Here is a 20288-nt window from a genome sequence, read left to right as displayed (position 1 = left end):
TTATTTCTGGAATTTTCTATTTAATATTTTCCAACGGCAGTTGACCATGGGTGACTGAAAACATGGTAAGCAACTGCAGAGAAGGTGGACTACTTTATATACAATTATTTTACTTTTAATTGGTAGAACTGGTATTTTTGTTTTAAGGAATTGTACATGAAAGTTATTTATAGTATCCCATCAACTGAAAATGATAGATATATTATGACTCCATTAATCTTGTAACAGAATTACTTTTAAACTAAAGTAATTAGAAAGCAACTTTAGTTTCATTAATAAAGACTACCAAAGAAAAATGGAAAATAAGGTAGCTGCATTCTTTAACTGACAGTAACTATCTTAACTGAGTGGTGACATTAAGCCTGTATTTTTTCCCCACATTTAATCTACATGATGAGTGCTTTTTTAAAAAAATAGTAGTAAGGTTTGTACGTTCAAGTGTGTTGCATGGATGTTTGGAGCCATGGGATTGGTACAACAATATTGTGAATTGTAGTGTTAAGTTATATCATTTGTCTTGAAACTAGATTTATAGAGAATATTTTCGTTATCTGGCCTGGTGAGAAAACAATATATTCCACTTTATTAAATACTATAGGTGATTTTTTAAAACTTCCCTAAAGCCCTAGCAGGTCTCAATGGCTGTTACACGGGGTATTAAAGTTAAAATATATAATAATGAACTTAATTGAAACTGGGTAAATACTGGTTATTGATCTCTATCATAATTTTTGTGGAAAAGTTTTTTTTTTTTTAGTCTATTTTAACTTGTAAGACTAATACTTATTTCAGAGTCTGGTTAATTTTAGGAGATTTTATAGAAATAGGACTGAAAATTCTAAGTTGGTCAAAACTATTAATTAAGTAGAACATATGCTTTTAAGCAGCACTTTTCAGTAAACTTTAAATAAGTGATAGCCCTACCTACCTGTAACCTCTTCTGTACCTCTATTGGTTCCACTTTCACACCATAGGTGCTTACTATAGAAAAACATGTAGCTTTTGAGAATTCTAAGCAAAGGAAGTAAAAAGAGGCAAGAGAGGCAGTATAATTTAATGAAAAAACAGCATCTTTGGGGTCAGATAGACCTGGATTTGAGTCCCATATTTCAAATTAAAATTCCCAACACTAGTTTTAGGCATGTTACATGACCTATCTGAACCACAGTTTCTCATTAGCAAAATGGAGCTAAATTACTATTACAGAGCTGTGGATTAAATGAGATGACTTACTTAAAGTATCTCATATATGGTATATACTCAATAAATGGCAGCCGTTGTTATTAATATCATAAATAAGAACTAGTTAGGGGAAATAATCAGACTGACCGGCACTGTCTATACAGGGCTTACTTTCTGTCACTTGAAATAATTTATATTGTCTGCATTTTTCCTTTCCTTCTTTACACTCTTCAAAATTTCATGAGTTCATTTGCATTAAGTATTTTCTTTCTGAAACAAGGATATCAAAAAGGGTTATGGTTTTGTTAGACATTCACCCAATTGTCCTGAACAGCATATACTATTTGCTTTACTTATAGCTAAATTTTGATAAATTGAAGTTAACTTTTAGAAATGGGATGTTTGGTTATGGGAAGAGGGAAATAATCTTTGGGTTTAAGGCAAGCAAATGGGACAAGGTGTCCAGCAAGGCTTGTAGCAGCAAGAAAGTAGTAATACAGACCAATAGAGATGGGATCCAGGTGTATAAAGGATGGAGAAAGAGAAATGATTAGTGACAATGAAAAACAGCCAAGGTCAACTGTTGGTTACTTGAAACTGGATTAATCAGCTGCAGTATCCAATTGCATGGATGGACAACAAAAACACATTAGACAGTGCATGTGTGGGGGGAAAACTGAGTTAAAACAGTGTAAGGCTGTTTACCCTAGTATCCCAAAAGGTAGACCCCTCAGTTATCTTGGAGCACTGTTCAATATCGACCTGCCCTCCTATCCCTTGCTTTTTTCAAACATCTTTTAAGAGTGGAGACCAGCCTGTAAAAGAAGCAGGATTACATATGGGGGTAAAGGTGAGGAAGAAAGGGTCAATTTTAAGTGAAATCTGGAATTCACTTAGGGTTAAGGCTCTTGGAGCCTCAAAGGGCCATCCTTTTCTTAGCATTACTACCTGTTTTAAACTCCTTTGTATTCAGTGTCCCAAGTCTGAAACACACACACTGTTCCTTCCTTATAACCTAACCTTTGGACTCTTAAATTCCTAGTTTTATCTTAACCATGATTTGAAGTTGATTGTAACCTCTGGTCTTCCCACTTCATATCCTCCCTCCCCTAAATCCAGATTAATCCTTAGGTAAGGGTCTGTCCTAAAGAAAAAGAGAGGAAGCCCCTTTGAAGTATTCTAAATTGCACACCATCTGTTTTCAAGAGGTATCGTTGGTATCCCAGATCCATAGTCTGGTATTTAGAAAGCTTTTTGTGTACCAAAGGGCCCAATAACCTAACCAGGTTTCTCTGGGAATTAGTTTTTCATGGTGAAAAGAACAAAGACTTTGCTAGGAGTCAAATGTACCTTGGTTCATATATCATGTGTGTCACTTAATAGTTAACACTTCATGGGCTAGACACAATTCTCAGTGTTTTGGGGAACTGGAGAGAAGAGAAACAAGCCACCTGCAAGTGATAACTTTACACAGGTACACAGCTCTTTCAATTCTCTCAGTGGGATAAGTATTATCCTTTTTACAATTGAGAAAACAGCAATTAAATAACCTGCCTAAGATTACTAAACTGGAAAGCGGCGGAGCTAGGATTCAAACCGTGGAAATCTGATTGTAGAGTCCTTGCTGTTAACCACTATACTGTACTGCCTTTTTGTAGTAAGTCTTTTAACTTTCACAACAATCCCAAGAGGTTAGTGTGAGACCCACTTTACAAATAACAAAACTGGCAAAGAAGGCGAATTGCCCATTTCTATTTGAGATTAGAACTTGGGCAGTCTCACTACAGCCATGCCACCCTGACCATGCCCGATCTCATCTGATCTTGGAAGCTAAGCAGATTTGGGCCTGGTTAGTACTTGAATGGGAGACCACGTAGGAAGACCAGGTGCTGCAGGCAGAAAAAAATTAAAAAAAAAAAAACCTTGAGCAGTCTCACTCCAGAGCTTATACACTTAAATCATTACACTATACAGCCCGCCCCTTATTAATAATGTTACTTCAAAAGAATTGAACATTTTGAATTTCAGTATCCATATTTACAAAGTGAGATAATAGTATATTGTAGGATTGTTATATTAGTATATTGTATATTAATATATTGTATATTAATAGTATATTGTAGGATTCAATGAAATATATATTCAAGAGTTTTTGTTTAATAACTGCTAGATAAATAACTGTCCCCATTTGTGGAAAAAATAATTTCTCAGCTCTAAACTAATTAGAGACTTTAAGAACACAACTCATTATCTCTTTAGACTGGTTAATTATGTGCTAAAGCCATGAGTGTAATTAACTTGAAAAACTTTCTTGTTTGAGATCTGGACCTCATACACCTCTCCTGTTGTCATGAGTACTTTCTTTTCTAGCTGGTCAGGTCCCCTTGAAGGACTTACTTATTCCTAAATCTTCATATATTAATATCTCCCTTTCTGTTTGGTCTTCTTTATTCATAGCTTTCTTCTCTGTAGTTACATGTGGGGCATGGGTTGAACCCCTGATGTGGCTTCTCTGGTGAGGTAAATGTAGATGTTGCACTTTGATCCTGCTAATACTTTCATCTAGAGTTCTCCCTTCCAACCCAAATGAGAGCTCACTGTTTGTAAAAGCAAAGTATGGCATTTCACGCCTGGTTGCTGCATATGATCAGCTCTCTCCATGACCATTTTTTCTTCTAATTGGATCAAGTGTTAAACTTTCTTCTGTATAAAAACAAAGAAAGTCAACCATAAAAAGCTCAATGCAGAGAATTTCAGCTTGTATGTATGTGCCTCCTACCTTTTTTTATATGCATAGGCTATAGAAAATTCATATAGAATTTTGTAATATGATAGGATATTCAAACATAAGATAGGCTTTTAGGGAGAATTAAAGTTTTGGTGTAGATAGATATAGATATAATGAGTAAAGAAATATTTCCCAATGAAAAATAACCTTTTAGAATTAAAACGCTCTTTAACTGTGATCTTAAGAACATTGAAAGATTTATTTTATTGGTTTTGAGATGCTGTAAATTATGTAAAATTTATGTTTTCAAATACTGATCCTATTAATACTGTTTTCTATTTCCACTTGTCCACATAGGAGTATAAGTGTTCTGTACCTAAAACACTTTCTTCCTTTTACCCTGGCCCTTCCCTTAGAAGTAATACGAAAATGAAAGCTTTAAAATAGCTTCTTTGTTTCAGCCTAAATGCCTCTCAGATGGTTCAGGTTACTTTCAAAAGTAAAGAAAGACCTATTCGCCTCTTCTTTCTTTCTGAAACCCATCCATAAACAAGAGAATAAGAAAGAAATACAAACTTTGTCTTGAAATTAGGAGGCATCTTCAATTTTGAACTTCAGTATATGAAGATTGATAGTGGATGAGTTTGTTTCTGGCTTAGTAAAGTAGAACAGTCAGGTCTGAGTGCCCACCTAGGACTGTGCCATTGAGAAGCAAGCGGATTTGCTCTGCAGAATTCTGGAAAAGCTCAGTAATGGGAGGAGTAGATAATTCAAAATGCAAGAGGTTGAAAATCGGGAGGGGAGTGTTGTTAAAGTATAAGAGTAGCTAATAGTTATTATCTGCTACCACTCAGCTCAGTGATTACCCCTGCAGGAAATAGGTGAAGGGAATAAATCAAGAGGCCTCTCTGCTTCTGGAACTTTAGGCACAAAGGAGATAGGGAGAGGTGGTTAAAATGTGAGCCTGAAAATGGCCACTAAGAAGTCTGTGCGGTAAACCAAGAGATGCCCTCCCCTTCCTGCTCTCTCCTCTTGTCCTTCAAACAGGTTTATTGCTTTCCCAGCTAGAGAATCCTCCTCCCGAGAAACAGAAAAGATGGGAAAAAAAACTTCAGATACCAGTGTTTGGTGGTATCCTGACATCTTTGCCACCCATTCTCCTTAGGGCGAAGCCCACTAGTCAAACCTGTATTCATTTCCCAGGGCTGCCATAACAAATTCCACAAACTGAGAATCTTAAAACAACAGAAATATATTCTCTCACAGATGTGGAGGCTAGAAGTCTAAAATTAAGGTGTAGGCAGAGCAATCCCTCCTCTGAAGGCTGTAGGGAAGATCTCTCCTTGCCCCTCCTTGCGCCTTCTTGGTGGTTTCCTGCATTCTTGGTATTTCTTGGCTTATAGCTGTAGCACTACAGCCTCTCCCTCTTTCACATTGCCTTCTCTCTGTGTCCTTTCCTCTCTTTATAAAGATACCAGTTATAGGATTTAGGGCCCGCCCAAATCCAATGTGACCTTATCTTAATTTATTACATCTGCAAAGCCCTATTTCCAAATAGTCACTTTCTGAGGTTCTAGACAGACATGTATTTTGCAAGTATGCTATTTTCAACCCACTACAGCTCCCAAACACACACTTGCAATGGCTTCTAAGTGTTTCTGTATTGTATAATTATTAAATAGGAATAGATAGCCAAAGATTACAATTAGTGTGTTGCACATATGAGCATTCCATAAGTGATAACTGCTATTATATTAATATATAACTTTCCCACATTATATATTAATATTCCAAATTTAAATAACATGTTGCTTTCTAGTTAGGTGTAGTTCAATTTTAATATTTCCAATTTAACAACAGCTAAGAATGTAAACTTTTCAGTAGTTTGAGTTCTTTAAATTTAATTGTTTTGAGAGGATAACTCTATCCCAAAAACCAGTCCAGAACTTAATGTGTTGTCTTATGCAGTATTCTCCAAAACATGTTCAGTGGTATTTAATTCCTCAGGATACTCCCAAGAAAATGTATTCTGAGGTAGAATAAGATTTGGAATTGCTGCCTACTGTATCCCTTCTAGTAAAGGCTCTAAGATATCTGGTGCTTAAAATTAAAAAAAAAAAAAAAACATGTTAACCAAGCATTTTCCTAAATTCATTTGACTGTAATACTTCATATCCTAGTACAACAGTTCTGCAGTCTTGTGGAACTAATGTTCCAAAATACTGGAAAAAAGTATCATAGAGTGCCAAGCTTAATGATCTATATTTGTAAGTATGTATTGAATTGTAAAGAATTCTGGGTGATGTTTTGAGGTCATAAGTTGCCTTGATTTGATGTTTTAGTGTTTTCCATGTCTATGTATAGTATAAGAAAGAATAATTTTCTTACCAACAAGTAAATGAAAGAATGATTTTTAGGTAGGACTGAAAAATATAGATAAGAAATTAATATAAATTGCTAAGATATTTTTATATTCTTTCTCACTTAGGACAAGACTTTTGGTCTAAAGAATAAGAAAGGAGCAAAGCAACAGAAGTTTATCAAGGCTGTCACTCATCAAGTTAAATTTGGTCAACAAAATCCACGTCAGGTAGATACAATTTCTGCATTTTCTTCATGTGGATGTAATAGTCTTTTACATATGAAAAGTATTTGGTATTGTAATCATATTTCAAATTGGAATCCTACTCTACAAACTTTTCTGTATCTTGTCTGTGTTACTCAGCAGTACCTTTTAGATGGTATTTCTCCAGCCATTTTGATATAGCTCTTAATTTATTCTAATGTCCGCAGACTATTCTATTATGTGGATGTACTATATGCTTCCATTTCACTGTTTATAAGTGATCACTTTGTTTTCAGCTTTCTGACTCTAAGAATAGTACTATAAGAAATATCCTTATACATGTGTTCTTACATGCATTGTGCTTTTCTTTTTGCGGCATAAATGATCAGATGGCACATTTCTATATCAAGGGAAGTGGATTTCTAATTTTAATAAATTTGATCACTTTCCATAGAGATCATAATATTTCACATTTTCATTTGCAGTGCATGAGTTTTAAGTACTAAAGTTCTTTTCAATGTTTTTCAATCTGATAAGTATGAAATAATTCCTTATTTTTACTTTGTTTCCCTCACTACTATTGAGTTTCTTTTAAAATGCTTGTTAGCTATTTGGGTTTGTACTTCTCTGACTTGCTTTTTCAGATCTTTTGCTTTTTTTCTTTCTCTTGTCAGTTTATGAGACAACTTTTGTGTGTATTACAGATAATCTGTGATGTTCCTTTTACATTTTGCTGTATAATTTTCAGTTTTCGTATTATCAGATATGTTTAGGTTTTTTTATATATATGATTATATATTTATATAGATATATTTATATATGGAAACTGCCATTAGATTATTTGTTCTTCCTAGATTTTTTAATAATTATTTTCAGTCTGTATTTGTCTTAAAAATTTATTTCACTAAGTTCTTTCAAATGAATAACTACTTATATTAGCATCATTTATCCCATTGAATTGAAATACTACTATTGACATATATTGAAGACTCAGATATGTTAGGATCTATTTCTGGATTTCTGTTTAATAGAGTAAATAAATTCTGTTTATCGTGTACCCCTCAGCCAGTTTTACATCGATTTTGATTGTAGTGGCCTAGTAACATTCCATTAGCTATTAAGGCAAGTCTTTCTCCCAAATGTTACTTCTTTTCTATTTTTCTTGGCTTTTTCTCAGGCATTTATTCTTCCATATGAATTTTGAAATTATTTTATTTGTTAGCAACTCATTTAAAAAAGGTTTAGCCCTATTTTATTCAAGTTCTTTAGATCTTTCATTTTATTAGAGTTTAAGATTTTATAGACACAGATTTTTATTTTAAAAAGTACTTTTTTCACCATACTATCTCCCTTTCCTTAACTTTTGAAAACACTTTTTTCATTGGAGAATATCAATACATATTTGTGAAATTGTTAACCTCTATCTGAAACAAATATCTCACACATGCTGTCTACAAATTAGTATTTTCAACACCTTTCTTTTTCTTACACACAGCTTGATTTCTAAAAGCAAAAGCTATTGATCCTTCTACACCTGGTTTAATAAAAATGTATGCTCAGGCCTTGGAGTCAGTTCAACTTGGGTGTGAATCTAACTTATTTGTTACATGATCTTAAATTATTTAGTAACATTGTTCTTTACCTGTATAGTGGAAGGGCAGGTACCCTTGCAAGGTTCCTTTGGTGGTTAAATGAAAATATAATGTAAATCTTAAGTCATAATACAGGTATGTAAGAAGAATTCACTTTCTTCCCTTATTCAACCTCTTCCCCCTCCCTCTTTTTTTTTTTTTCCTCCCTAATGGGAAGTATGTTGATGGATGATTTTAAATGTCATAGACCTGAGAAAGCCATAAAATTTGTGGTGGTAGTTAGGTTTGGTAGTATATTCAGTATATTTTATGATTTTGGGGCTATATGGCCCTTTATCTGCAACATGAGGTACCTAACCACTATATTTAATATTGGAAATGAGCAACAGTTCTGCTTTCAAAGCTGGGCAAGAGATGCTTCTTCCTGGGCCCTCTGCTATACAGGGTGACTCGACTCTGTCACTTCCAGACATAGCTCTCCTCACAAGCAAGGATTCGATGAGGCCAAGGATATGTGCCCACCCAGAGTGTGCACCACCCTCCCCACAATGCCTCGGGGCCTGCAGAGGTCATGTTAACCCCATGTCCATCTTAGAGTGTGTGGCGTTGCCAGTATGCCAGAAATAATCAAAGGCAGGATGTGTGCTAGGAGTGTGGACAGAGCCTGGATCCATACCATGTCCTCCCCTGTACCTTCCACCTTCCTGCAGACACTTGGTGGAATGAAATTCAGGGTGGTGAGAGGACGAGCCAGGAGACTCTTGTTTTACTGACATGCCTTAGTGTAGAACTTCATGGGGCATGAGCATTTTAAATTTTAACCTCTCATTCCAGGTCATTAGGTATATTTGTCAAGTAGGGGTACACACCATGTTTTATTTAACAATAGTTTTTTTCTAACTTATAAATTTTACAAAAATCGTCTGTAGGTTTCTGTTGTATTCTTGCTCTGGGCCCCACAAATTTTTGAAATGAGCCTAATGAGCAAAGGATACTTTTACTAAAAATAAAATGACTTTAAAAATTTTTTCTCACTATTTTTCTGTTTAAACACATGATCAAAGTCAGGATTTGGAAAGTCTTTAACTTAATTATAGCATTTAACCATTCCTTTCTTAAAATTTCCTCTTCTTTGAATACTTTTTTTGTCCTGGATTTCTGCCTATTTCTTTCAAGTTTCTTGGTCTCTTCAATGGGCTTTTAAGGTTCTGTTGGCTCATTTAACATTGCTATTCTTCAGGGAACTGTCTTCTGTTCTTGTCACTTTTTATGCTGTCCTTGAGTAATCTTACATACACTCAAATCAATTACCTGTAAGCAGCTATTTCTAAAATCTTTATCTCAAAGCAGACCCTCTCTCTAGAAGTCAAGATTCATATAGCTGCCTTCTATGCTTCACCTAGATGCTCTATAAGCATCTCATACCCAGTATGTCTAAAATGAGCTCATCTCCACCATCTACCTTTAAACTTCCTGTATTCCCTGTCTTGTTTAACAGTACTAACCATACATATGATCATCCTCCTAGACTCTTCCCTCTCCCTTACACCTCATGTCCAGTCAGTTAGTCCTGTCAGTTCTATGTTCTTAAGAGCACTCTCTTGCCATTTTTCTCCATCCTTGCTACTAATGCCCATTATAAGCACTGTTTTTTGCCTACAGCAATTGCATTAGCCTCCTAATTGTCTTTGCCTTTATTCTCGGGCTTCTTCTAGTCCACCCTTCATGGAGTTGCCATTGTGATCTTTATAAAATACAATCTAATTGTATAACTAGCTTACATTAAACCCCTGAGTCTTACTCTGTTGCCTACTGATACAGTCCAAACTTCTCATCAGTGTTTCTGATACCTTATTTCTTTTGGTCCCTGTATCTTGCCTTGGCTGGCTCTCTCAGCAGTCCTTTTGTTGTCCATCAGAAGAATTCATCCATAAATTAGTAGGTCATTCTAATTTTCTTAGGCATTTAGGAATTCCTTGTTCCCAGAGTACCATGTGTTATATTATAGTCGTTGACATGTCTGTCTTCACACTAGATTCTGAGCTTCTTTAAATAAGCGTCTTTGTCTTTTCATCTTTGTATTCCCTGTCATCTAACATAGGACCTGACATATAAATATTTGGATGAATCCTCTAATCATATTAGGTATGTAAATTGTGTGCCTGAAACTATGTCATGTTTGTTTTGTTTAATCTCCCACATTGACTTGGCCCTTTATTTTTCCACAAGGCTACCATAGGTATTTTGGGTGGTACAATTCTTTATCATGTGGGACTGCATTTCAGGGTATTTGCATCTCTGGTCTTTAGAACATACCTATGCATTTCTAGGGAGTGGGTTGTTACAAGAAGAAAATCCTAGGCAAAAACTATTTGCTAAAAATGCTGGGCATGTAGTAAATGCTTAATAAATGCTTATCGCTATAAGCTTTTGAATATGCTTTTAACTTAGCATGGTACCATTAAAGATTTTTTTTTTAAAGTAACTGCCACAAGATTGAGCAGTTTTGTTTAATAGTTTAACCATGCCGTTTAATATATACTGAAAGACCATTATAAAACTGACATTAAGAGGTAAGGAGTGTGTGTGTGTGTGTGTGTGTGTGTGTGTGTGTGTGTGTGTGTATAAATATATAAAAATATGCAAATATCTTTGTTATGTTAGTGTTATATATATTACTGTATAGTGAAAACAATTTTACTGTATGAAATCAAATTTTTATATTGTATCTGGGAATATTATAGGTAGCACAGAGTGAAGCTGAAAAGAAATTGAAGAAAGATGACAAGAAGAAAGAATTGCAAGAGCTAAATGAGCTATTCAAACCTGTAGTTGCAGCTCAGAAAATAAGTAAAGGTAAACTTTAAATTTCAGAAATATTATTTCTATCAAATGTGATTCATGTTTAAAAACTCTTAATTTTTATGTGTATTTTCTTCATATCATAAGCTAATTGTGTCTGCTATGAAAATGGTACTCCCTTTGTCAAAATTATCAATTACTTTTTTATGATTCCTCTGTGTATATGCACAGCTATGTCATTGTTCAGGTTTTAAGTCCAGCCATTAGCCTCACCACTTAAGGCAAAATTAAGGATTTAGATAGTGTACTACTAGATATATAATATCTAATCTTTGGTAGTACCCAAGGCAATCCTAGGGTCATATAAACTGTAAGTCCCAAAGTCTCGACAGTATACCTCCATTTATATTTCTCTTTTGCCTCCTGCCTCTTTAACTGCTGCTAGACAAGTGACTATGGAATAACTTATGTTTTTGTTCGGTTTCCCATCTCCTATCCCCTTCTTTGGTAAGAATAAAAGAAACAAAAATAGATATAAAATGTTATAGAAAGAACTTGTAATGTCTTACTAACACCCATAAGTGGTATTTTCCTCTCATGTTGGTGAGTGGAAAATAACAAGTTAATCAAAAGTTATTAATCTCATATAGAAACTGTACTTTATGATCTAGCAGATTGAGATACAAAATACCATATGCCTTTTGACATAGGTGCAGATCCCAAATCTGTGGTATGTGCATTCTTCAAGCAAGGACAGTGTACTAAAGGAGATAAGTGTAAGTTCTCTCATGACCTGACTCTGGAGAGAAAGTGTGAAAAGCGAAGTGTTTACATTGATGCAAGAGATGAAGAACTTGAAAAAGGTATTTTTAAAAAAAATCTTCTTGTAGATAGGTGTCTATTTTTGTTCATTGTTACTAAGATATTTAGTAACTTGAATATTTCACTCTTGGTAAGACAGTGTTTGTAAAAAGTAATGTTGTTTTTCATAAAATCTGAGTTTACTACATTATGCCATAAATGAAGATTTTAAAAACCAGTGACCTATTTTGGATTTCTCTCTCACCATTTCTTATAGTACTACTTTTCCATTTCCTAAACTACTTAGGATTTTAGTGAAAAATCTCACAACACTGTTTATTCTCATCTTTGGTGTTTTAAAGAAAATGTGTTAAGTCACGAGTCTTATAATACAGGTTTCCTGTCTAAGCAGGTGTGCAGCGAATGTATTTTTGGAACAGTAGATAAAACTACAATATTTAGTCTTCATGTCTCTTTATTTAGATACTATGGATAATTGGGATGAGAAAAAACTGGAAGAAGTAGTGAACAAGAAGCACGGTGAGGCGGAAAAGAAAAAACCAAAAACTCAAATAGTATGTTCTTTTCTTGAATTGAGTGGTATTTATCATTAGGGACAATTATGTGGCAAGGTATTGCTGCTCTCTTATACTGGATTATTCTTTAAGTTATTGGATCTTTCCATAAAGATAAGATGCATCAAGTTTTGTTTTTTGGAATTTACAAGTATAAGTTATACAAAATTCGATTTCTGTTCAAAAGTAACATTTGAAAACCATGTGACTGTAGTCCTAATGCTATTTTCTGAGGAGATCTTACTTTCTCAGATGTGGATGAACACAATCACATATTCAGATAAGAATTCTTTCCTCATTTTTTGTGCCAAATGAATGGCAGGAGAACTATTAAACTAACCTTCTTAATAATTTATTCTATTTTAATGGTAGGGAGACTTTTTAAATCACAAAGTTGAAAATATTGTTACATATGAATTGCAAAATGAGTTTTTGGTAGGTAATGGCTTTAGTATTCCAGGAAGTATACTTTTAAAAATTGATGCCTTATTTCTCAGACCCTGCATTCATGTTCACAATCTTGATTTATAGCACAGTTACAGTGGAAAACCCTGTGTGTGCTAGAAAAATTCAAAATACTAGTTTTACTTACATCTGTTCTATTTCCTCAGGAAAAGAATATTCTTTAGTGAATTTTTCTCTTCTTATTTGCAGAGTTTATTACCTAAGGCTTGCACCCATTCATGTTTTGAAGAGTCACTATCCTTTGTGTTCCTTTTGTACCTTGCTTCCTTCTTAGATATAAGAAATTGTCTATAATTTCAGATAATTCAAATAGTGTTTACATCTGCATGTGATTAGTTTTAGGGAAAGATCAAAATAAAATAATTGGTTTTAGTTTTATAACCATTTATATTTTCTCTTATTTAAAAATCATACTTTCAGATTACACTTAGAAATGCTAAACTGAAACAAGTCCTTTTTGTATAATTCAGAATTTAGCACAAGGTCGGAAACAAATTTTATATAGATCTTCTCTGAAAAGAATTTATCATTGTAATAAATATTTTAAAATTAATTTATATGTACATTTCTGCATAAAGAGTTCTCTGTACAGAATGATTAGCTTAAGGATATGAATAAAAAATATACTTGTTCTATATACTTAAGCATTTATCTTGAAATGGACTACACTGAACAACTACTTCTGAATAATATTGTCTCTCTAGGTGTGTAAGCATTTCCTTGAAGCTATTGAAAACAACAAATATGGCTGGTTTTGGGTATGCCCTGGAGGGGGTGATATCTGCATGTATCGTCATGCACTTCCTCCTGGATTCGTATTGAAAAAAGATAAAAAGAAAGAAGAGAAAGAAGACGAAATTTCATTAGAAGATCTCATTGAAAGAGAGGTAACTAGTATCTTTTTCCTACTGTAAAAGAAAACCAAAACAGTATTTATTGTAAATTTTGAATATTTACCACTTGGGGGCAATAGCATGTTATGAAAGGGAAAAAAAATATTATGATCTTTTCCCGAAATTGCCTTGCTTTTTCTTTAATTATTCTTGTATATCTAAAATGTAAACCTAACTATAATCATTGACCAATTGTTAAATTTAGGATCATGAAACTTTTTTTTAAGTACTGATCACTAGTTTATCAAATAAATTGTGTCTATAAGGTTGATATACTAGCATATCAGTTCATTAAAATGCTTAGTCATTATTCAGATTGATTGAACTTGAAGTTTTAGATGTTTTCCTTGATGTCTTATTTTTTCACCATTTTACCAATCATTAACGTTGTTTGGAAGGAGACTACCACAGTTTTTTCAGTTACATGTTTTACTGTCATCCTTGGACTCAAAAGGAAAATGAGTCTCATTGAAGAGAATCTTTAGCTACTCGTCTCTGAATAAACAGAAGAGTTTATTCTATGAGTTAGCAGATAGGGATACAGAGTTAGCAGGTACGGCTTGCGGGAGTGACACAAAAATGTTAAGATTATTGGAAATACTAGATTTAAGGTTATACATTTCAAACTATATCCATTTTGCCATGACTTGGATAATCTAAATATGTTGTGTAAATGTCTAATGTTAGAATTATATACATTTGTTCCTAAATGGATATATTGTTTGGTATTTCACGCTGGAGGTAATACAGTGCAATAAAAAATGTAGACTTTGGGATTGTTTATGTTCTAGTTCTGCATATTAGTTGTTAACCTTTGGTAGATTTCCCATCGCCCTCTGTTTGCTCATTCGTGAAGATCAGTGTATTAGCATATGTGTATAAAGCATTAACAATACTTGATAGATATTCAGCAAGTATTATTTTTGTTTGTTTTTTGTTTGTTTTTATTTACTTATTTATTTTTTTAAGGCTGGGCAACCCTTGGTTGACCTCATAGATTGCAAGAACCTTGTGAGTTTACAATCCCTTATTTTTTATTTTTTATACCTGCAGCACCTGGTCTTCCTAGGTGGTCTCTCATCCAAGTACTAACCAGGCCCGACCCTGCTTAGTTTCCGAGATCAGACGGGATCGGGCTTGTTCAGGGTGGCATGGCTGTAGAAAGCAAGTATTATTTATTACTTGATTATTGGCCTGAGAAGCAGGTGGTGTTTTTCATTTACTTTTTTTCTCCTCTACTGAAGAACACAGATGATACTTGTATATTGTTGGTGCTTTTCATATTTATTGTTTTCATCAGTTCACTTGTTTAAAACAATTTCTCATGGCAAGTTTTACTCACCTTCAGTTTTGAAAAGAAATCTAGTTCAGAATAATATATTTCATTATGTTTATAAATGTTGGTAATCTCTGGACACTCGTTTTGCCCATTGCCATTGCCATGTAAAAAAAAAAAAATCAGGTTATTTTAAAATTAATGTCTTCATAATTGTCACAGGCAAGGACTTAAGAGAAAACTCTTAAATACTATTATAGGCGACTTGAGGAAAAATATTAACTCTTTTATCTTTGCAGCGTTCTGCTCTAGGTCCAAATGTTACCAAAATTACTCTAGAATCTTTTCTTGCATGGAAGAAAAGGAAAAGACAAGAAAAGATTGATAAACTTGAGCAAGATATGGAAAGAAGGAAAGCAGACTTTAAAGCAGGGAAAGCATTAGTGGTATGTCGCAAATGCACCCAAATAGATGCTTTATTCTTTCTTTAATTTTATAATTTCTGTGTCATGCAAGATTTTATCATTATTTAACGTAAATGTCTAAAATCAGTTACCAAGAAATATTTGAATTTTATCCTGACTTGATATATTTGTGTATCTGAATAGATCAGTGGTCGTGAAGTGTTTGAATTTCGTCCTGAACTGGTTGATGATGATGATGAGGAAGCGGATGATACCCGGTACACCCAGGGAATAGGTGGTGATGAGGTAAGAGGAAGCTTTGATACTTCATCTCATGTTGATTGAGAGAGAGGATAGAGAGTGACAGTGGAGCAGCATGGTCAAGAGTGCCAACTCTGGGGCCTTCGTTCAAATCCTGACTCTAACCTGGGAAATTACCTATACTCTAGGCCTCCACCCTCATCCGTATTATGGATATAAGGATAATCCCTACATCACAGGATACTTGTGAGAATTAAGTGAATTAATTTATATTTATTTATAGTTCTTTTTGGAACTTAGTTCACTGCCTGGTATATAGTTTAAGTGCTTATATGTATTAACTGTAAAAAGTATTTGTTTTATTCTCCCTTTAAAAGGAAAGTCTTTTTTGTATAATAGTTTATAGAAAAAAATCATGGTTCAGAAACACTAAAAAGATCATTTGATTGTAAACAACATTAGTAATTGCAGATAGCTATTTTTTGTATAGCTATAAAGTTCTGACTTTTGTCTTAGAGTCGGAAGATAAGAATATTGTATTCTATATGTAAAATGTGATGTCAGAGGAAGTAGCTTCAAATATGGCATTGCTGTTTTTTTAAGAAGTTTAGAAAAAGAAGTGAATTTTGGCGATAGTCGTTTGTTTTCACTTTTCACTAGCAATAATTTTGATTTATTAAGATAAACATCAGAAGTAAAAGCCAAGTAATTTATGAAAATTGTTATTATTAGTATCAACTTTCTTTCCATATGTTTTTAAAGGTTGATGATTCAGTGAGTATAAATGACATAGATTTAAGCCTGTACATCCCAAGAGATGTAGATGAGACGGGTATTACTGTAGCCAGTCTTGAAAGATTCAGCACATATACTTCAGAAAAAGATGGTAAGTATGCATTTTTGTGTAATTCTAAGAACTAGGAAGCTATCTAAAGGAGGTTAGATCAGGCTTAGCAAACTTAGATGCCATAGGTACCAGAATGATAACATAAATATGTGGTTTGACTATATATAGAAGTAGTGAGTAGTAGAGGCTTTAGAGATGGGTGGCTGGGACTGTCGAAGTCATTAACTGAAACTAGAAGGGGACAAAAAAGAGTTTGGAGATGTAGCTAATGAGTTCAGTTTGGAACCTCATAAGGTTGAGGTGTTTTAGCTATCAAAAGTGGCATTGTCTATGATTCTGCGTAGAGATTTGCAGGAGAAAAAGTTTGAAGATAATCTTCATTGCTGAGAATGAATTCACCCAGGTGCAATACATAGGATGAGAACATTCTAGAGTATACTGCAAATATTACTATTTGAGATTAGTCTAAAGAAGAACAGCTTGAAAAATATACTAAGGACAGAGAAAAATTACGAAAAGTTTTAGAAAAATTGAGTAAGGTAAATTGGAAATAGTTGTTTAGCTGCAATTAGGGAAAGAGTTGTAGGAATGGGGTTCCAGAGTGCGCCAGGACTGCAATGATAAGAAGAATGAGGAAAAAAAATGAGTACAGACCACTCACTCTTAAGACCTTGGAGAGGGTCCTGGTCATGGGAAGGCCTTTATGGATATGGGAAATCTAAGTATATCTGTAGGGCAGAGAAAAAGGATTTGGGAGAGGAAGAAAAATTAAAGATGAAAGGATATTAATTATAGAAGCAAGATCTAGAAGTATAGATAATGAGTTCAATTAAAAGGAGAATGGAGAAGACTGGCTAAATGTGTTTGGAAATAAGATTGTTGTAATAATTTATATTTAATTGCACCTTGAGTGAGTGGCCATCAGAGAGAGAAATAAGTTTGGCGTGGTTGCTGTGAGAGAAAAAGGTAGCAAGAATACTAATCAAGGCACAAGTTGAGAGAGAAAAAGCTAAACCTGAATTTTACAATAAAAGAATACAAGTTATAAACTGAAAAATAGGCCTGTCCTCCTGCTATTTTCAGACTATTGTCTTAATGTTAGCCTGAAGACCAATATGCTCCTTTTAGAGATAGGGCTTTGGGTGATAGTAGGCACAATTACAAGTACTTAAGAGATTAAAATCCCTAAGACTTTGACATCAGAGATGTTTGAAATATCTAAAATATAAACTAGGCTATTAAAACTGTCTCTGTGTAACTGTTGATGTCATTGAACAAGAAAAGGCAGCATTTTTGTTAATCATTTATAGCCTATAAGGAAAAGTAGATGTATAGCCCTTGGTTCTTTTTTCACATTTTGATGACAAGATGAAATGATTCACACTCATTTACAGCATTACAACTAGTGTGGTTTAACTATGTGCAAAACCAAAAGCTAAGTAGCTGCTTATATCAAACATTTTTGATACAGTTATGTAAAAGTTGACTGTTTAAGAACCTAATTGCTGGGTCCTGGGGAACACGAGTTGTTTAAGGTAAATTTTGCCCTAAAATGTATGAACCATCAAATGTCTATAAAGTGGAAGACATTTTATACGAGGTATAGATAATTGTTACAAATAACTCAGAAAAAGAAAGATCAGTTCTTGTTGGAGTTATCTTAGAGAAGGCTTTCATGGGAAAAGAAAAAGAGGAAGTGTAGTATTGGTCTGTGACTGTCAGTTACTAATGGAATAGTGTTTTCTGTTTCTAGGCCTTATTGATTTCAATTTTTATTTTTAGAAAACAAATTAAGTGAAGCTTCCGGAGGTAGGGCTGAAAATGGTGAAAGAAGTGATTTAGAAGAGGACAACGAAGGGGAGGGACAGGAAAATGGATCCATCGATGCTGTTCCTGTTGATGAAAATCTTTTTACTGGGGAAGATTTGGATGAACTAGAAGAAGAATTAAACACACTTGATTTAGAAGAATGACACCAAACAAGTCAATGAAAAAATTAAGCCAACTCAGCATGAGTTGAAATTGACTACATTAATTTTTTTCCACTTAGACTTCTTCAGGATGTTTATTTCCCATGCTGGTATTCTGGAGGGCTTAAACTCTCCTCCAGAAAAGGAATATTCTCCCTACGTTTTGTCTTCTGACTTTGGCTACATCTCATAGTAAGTTCAGAGTAGTTCATGATAAATTGAAAATATAATGGTCATTGCAGAAAATGATTGATTGTTGTAACTGTCCACTCAAGTAGGAAGTGTAACTGCTTTTCCAACTTTTAATTTTCATTGGGCATGTGTTATTCCAAGGACAACAAAAATTTAAAATACCCTTTATTTAATTCAGTTTTTAATGAATGATTTTGTTTCTTTTGTATTTATATATGTTTAAAAGACTGCCTAAAATATGAGTGCTGTACATCATAAAGGAAACTGCATATGCAGATTCAGTATTGTAATTCTTTGAACATTTAAAATGAAACCTTTAATCTGACAAGATCAGTTGCAATGCCCTGTGTTAAACTGTTTTAAACTTTTTCCTCTTCTTTTTTGCCAATAAAGTTGTAAATAAAGACCATCATACATTAAAATTCAAATATGGACCCTTTTTTTAAAATTTTCTATCAAAGTTTTCTTAGCACTTACAACTTGAGGATTTTAATTAAATATCTGTTATAGTTAACTAGCACAGAAAGCATAGACATTTAAAGAATTTTCTTAAAACTGATTACAGAACTATGTAGAGTACTGACAGTACTACTATGAGCTTAGCAACACTAAAACTAATCCTCAGAAGGAGACTATAGGTGATGTTATATGAAAGAGTTATTCCTGAATTGATAGATTATCAACCTAATTAAATATCACCTACTGTTGATCCAAATACTACTTAAGCATTGTTGTGGAGATCCATGGTGTTATAATAGTACATACTAGAGTTTGATTATTTGAAAGATTGTAAACAGATCCACCAGAAAACTGGGCTGAGGGCCTTTGACCTTGAGATCCCCCGAAAAATTAGAGTAATATATCTCAAACGGGCATAATTTGCTAATGACATATTTAGTACTAATTATATCTTTGATTATTTTTATGAAGTACTTTCAAATATTGATACCGTACTTTCTTCGTTATTTGCAAATATAAATGGATTTTAAGGCAGCTAAGATAAGACACTGAAATGTCTGGTGACTTGGGCCTTACTCTCATTTCTGCTTCAGATAAGTTGCATTATTTTCAAATCCTTGAATCTTAGCTGCTTCATCTGCATATAGAAGTTAAAGTGTTTCTGAATCATAAAGCCTAAGAAAAACATGATTGTAAATCTTGTTAATTGAAAAAATCAAAATCAATAAAGAAATTGACTTTCTAGCTCTTCAATACTAGTACTATAATTGGCATCTTTCAAATGTAGAACATCATTAGCCAAGTTTATTTTCCCATCTACAATGAAAGTGTACTTTTTGTTAAAAAGACTTGTTTTAAAATTTATATCTATGAAAGATTGTTCTGTTCTTTTTGTAAGAAATAAGTTTTAAATATTATTTATTGTATTTTTAATGAAAGATTTAAAATACTCTGATGAGCTTAAATCTTTCTAAAGCTATAAGCCAAGAAGATTTTTTCCATTTTTGGAACCATCTAAAACTTCTAAGAATTCTCATAAAAGTTAAAATCTATTTTATTTTAGACCTTAAGTGTTTGGTTTTCTTTTTTTAAATGTGTATAAGGTAGGCCTATGTAAACAAAAGTATACAACCTTACAACAAATGTGTGTTTTTGAAAACCAAATTTTCTTTAATAAGTGAGTCGAAGGGAAAATGCTGCAGTGTGGAGATAATTTTGGATACTTACAGTTCTTTAAATTTCACTTGGCCTTCATCTGTCTTTCCCTTAGGTTTC

The 20288-nt window shown here is 33.6% G+C and overlaps 1 protein-coding gene and 2 pseudogenes across 1 annotated transcript in view; 2 read left to right on the top strand and 1 right to left on the bottom strand.

The window, feature by feature from the left end:
• Positions 1–18982, top strand: part of ZC3H15 (zinc finger CCCH-type containing 15) — a 21048-nt gene extending 2066 nt beyond the window's left edge. The window contains exons 2-10 of the mRNA XM_011356440.2: positions 6399–6500; positions 10813–10924; positions 11581–11733; positions 12155–12246; positions 13416–13598; positions 15180–15326; positions 15489–15590; positions 16308–16431; positions 18175–18982. Of these exons, the coding sequence (XP_011354742.1) occupies positions 6399–6500; positions 10813–10924; positions 11581–11733; positions 12155–12246; positions 13416–13598; positions 15180–15326; positions 15489–15590; positions 16308–16431; positions 18175–18365 (1206 nt within the window). The 3' untranslated portion in view covers positions 18366–18982. The remainder of the gene's footprint in view (positions 1–6398; positions 6501–10812; positions 10925–11580; positions 11734–12154; positions 12247–13415; positions 13599–15179; positions 15327–15488; positions 15591–16307; positions 16432–18174) is intronic.
• LOC111739388 lies at positions 2962–3080 on the top strand (annotated as a pseudogene).
• LOC111739793 lies at positions 14649–14767 on the bottom strand (annotated as a pseudogene).
• Positions 18983–20288: the final 1306 nt, after the last annotated feature.

The sequence above is a fragment of the Pteropus vampyrus genome, unplaced genomic scaffold, assembly GCF_000151845.1.
Source record: "Pteropus vampyrus isolate Shadow unplaced genomic scaffold, Pvam_2.0 Scaffold2, whole genome shotgun sequence".
NCBI classification, from domain to species: domain Eukaryota; kingdom Metazoa; phylum Chordata; class Mammalia; order Chiroptera; family Pteropodidae; genus Pteropus; species Pteropus vampyrus.
The sequence above is the reverse complement of the archived record's forward strand: the minus strand, read 5'-3'. Positions and strand labels throughout refer to the sequence as shown.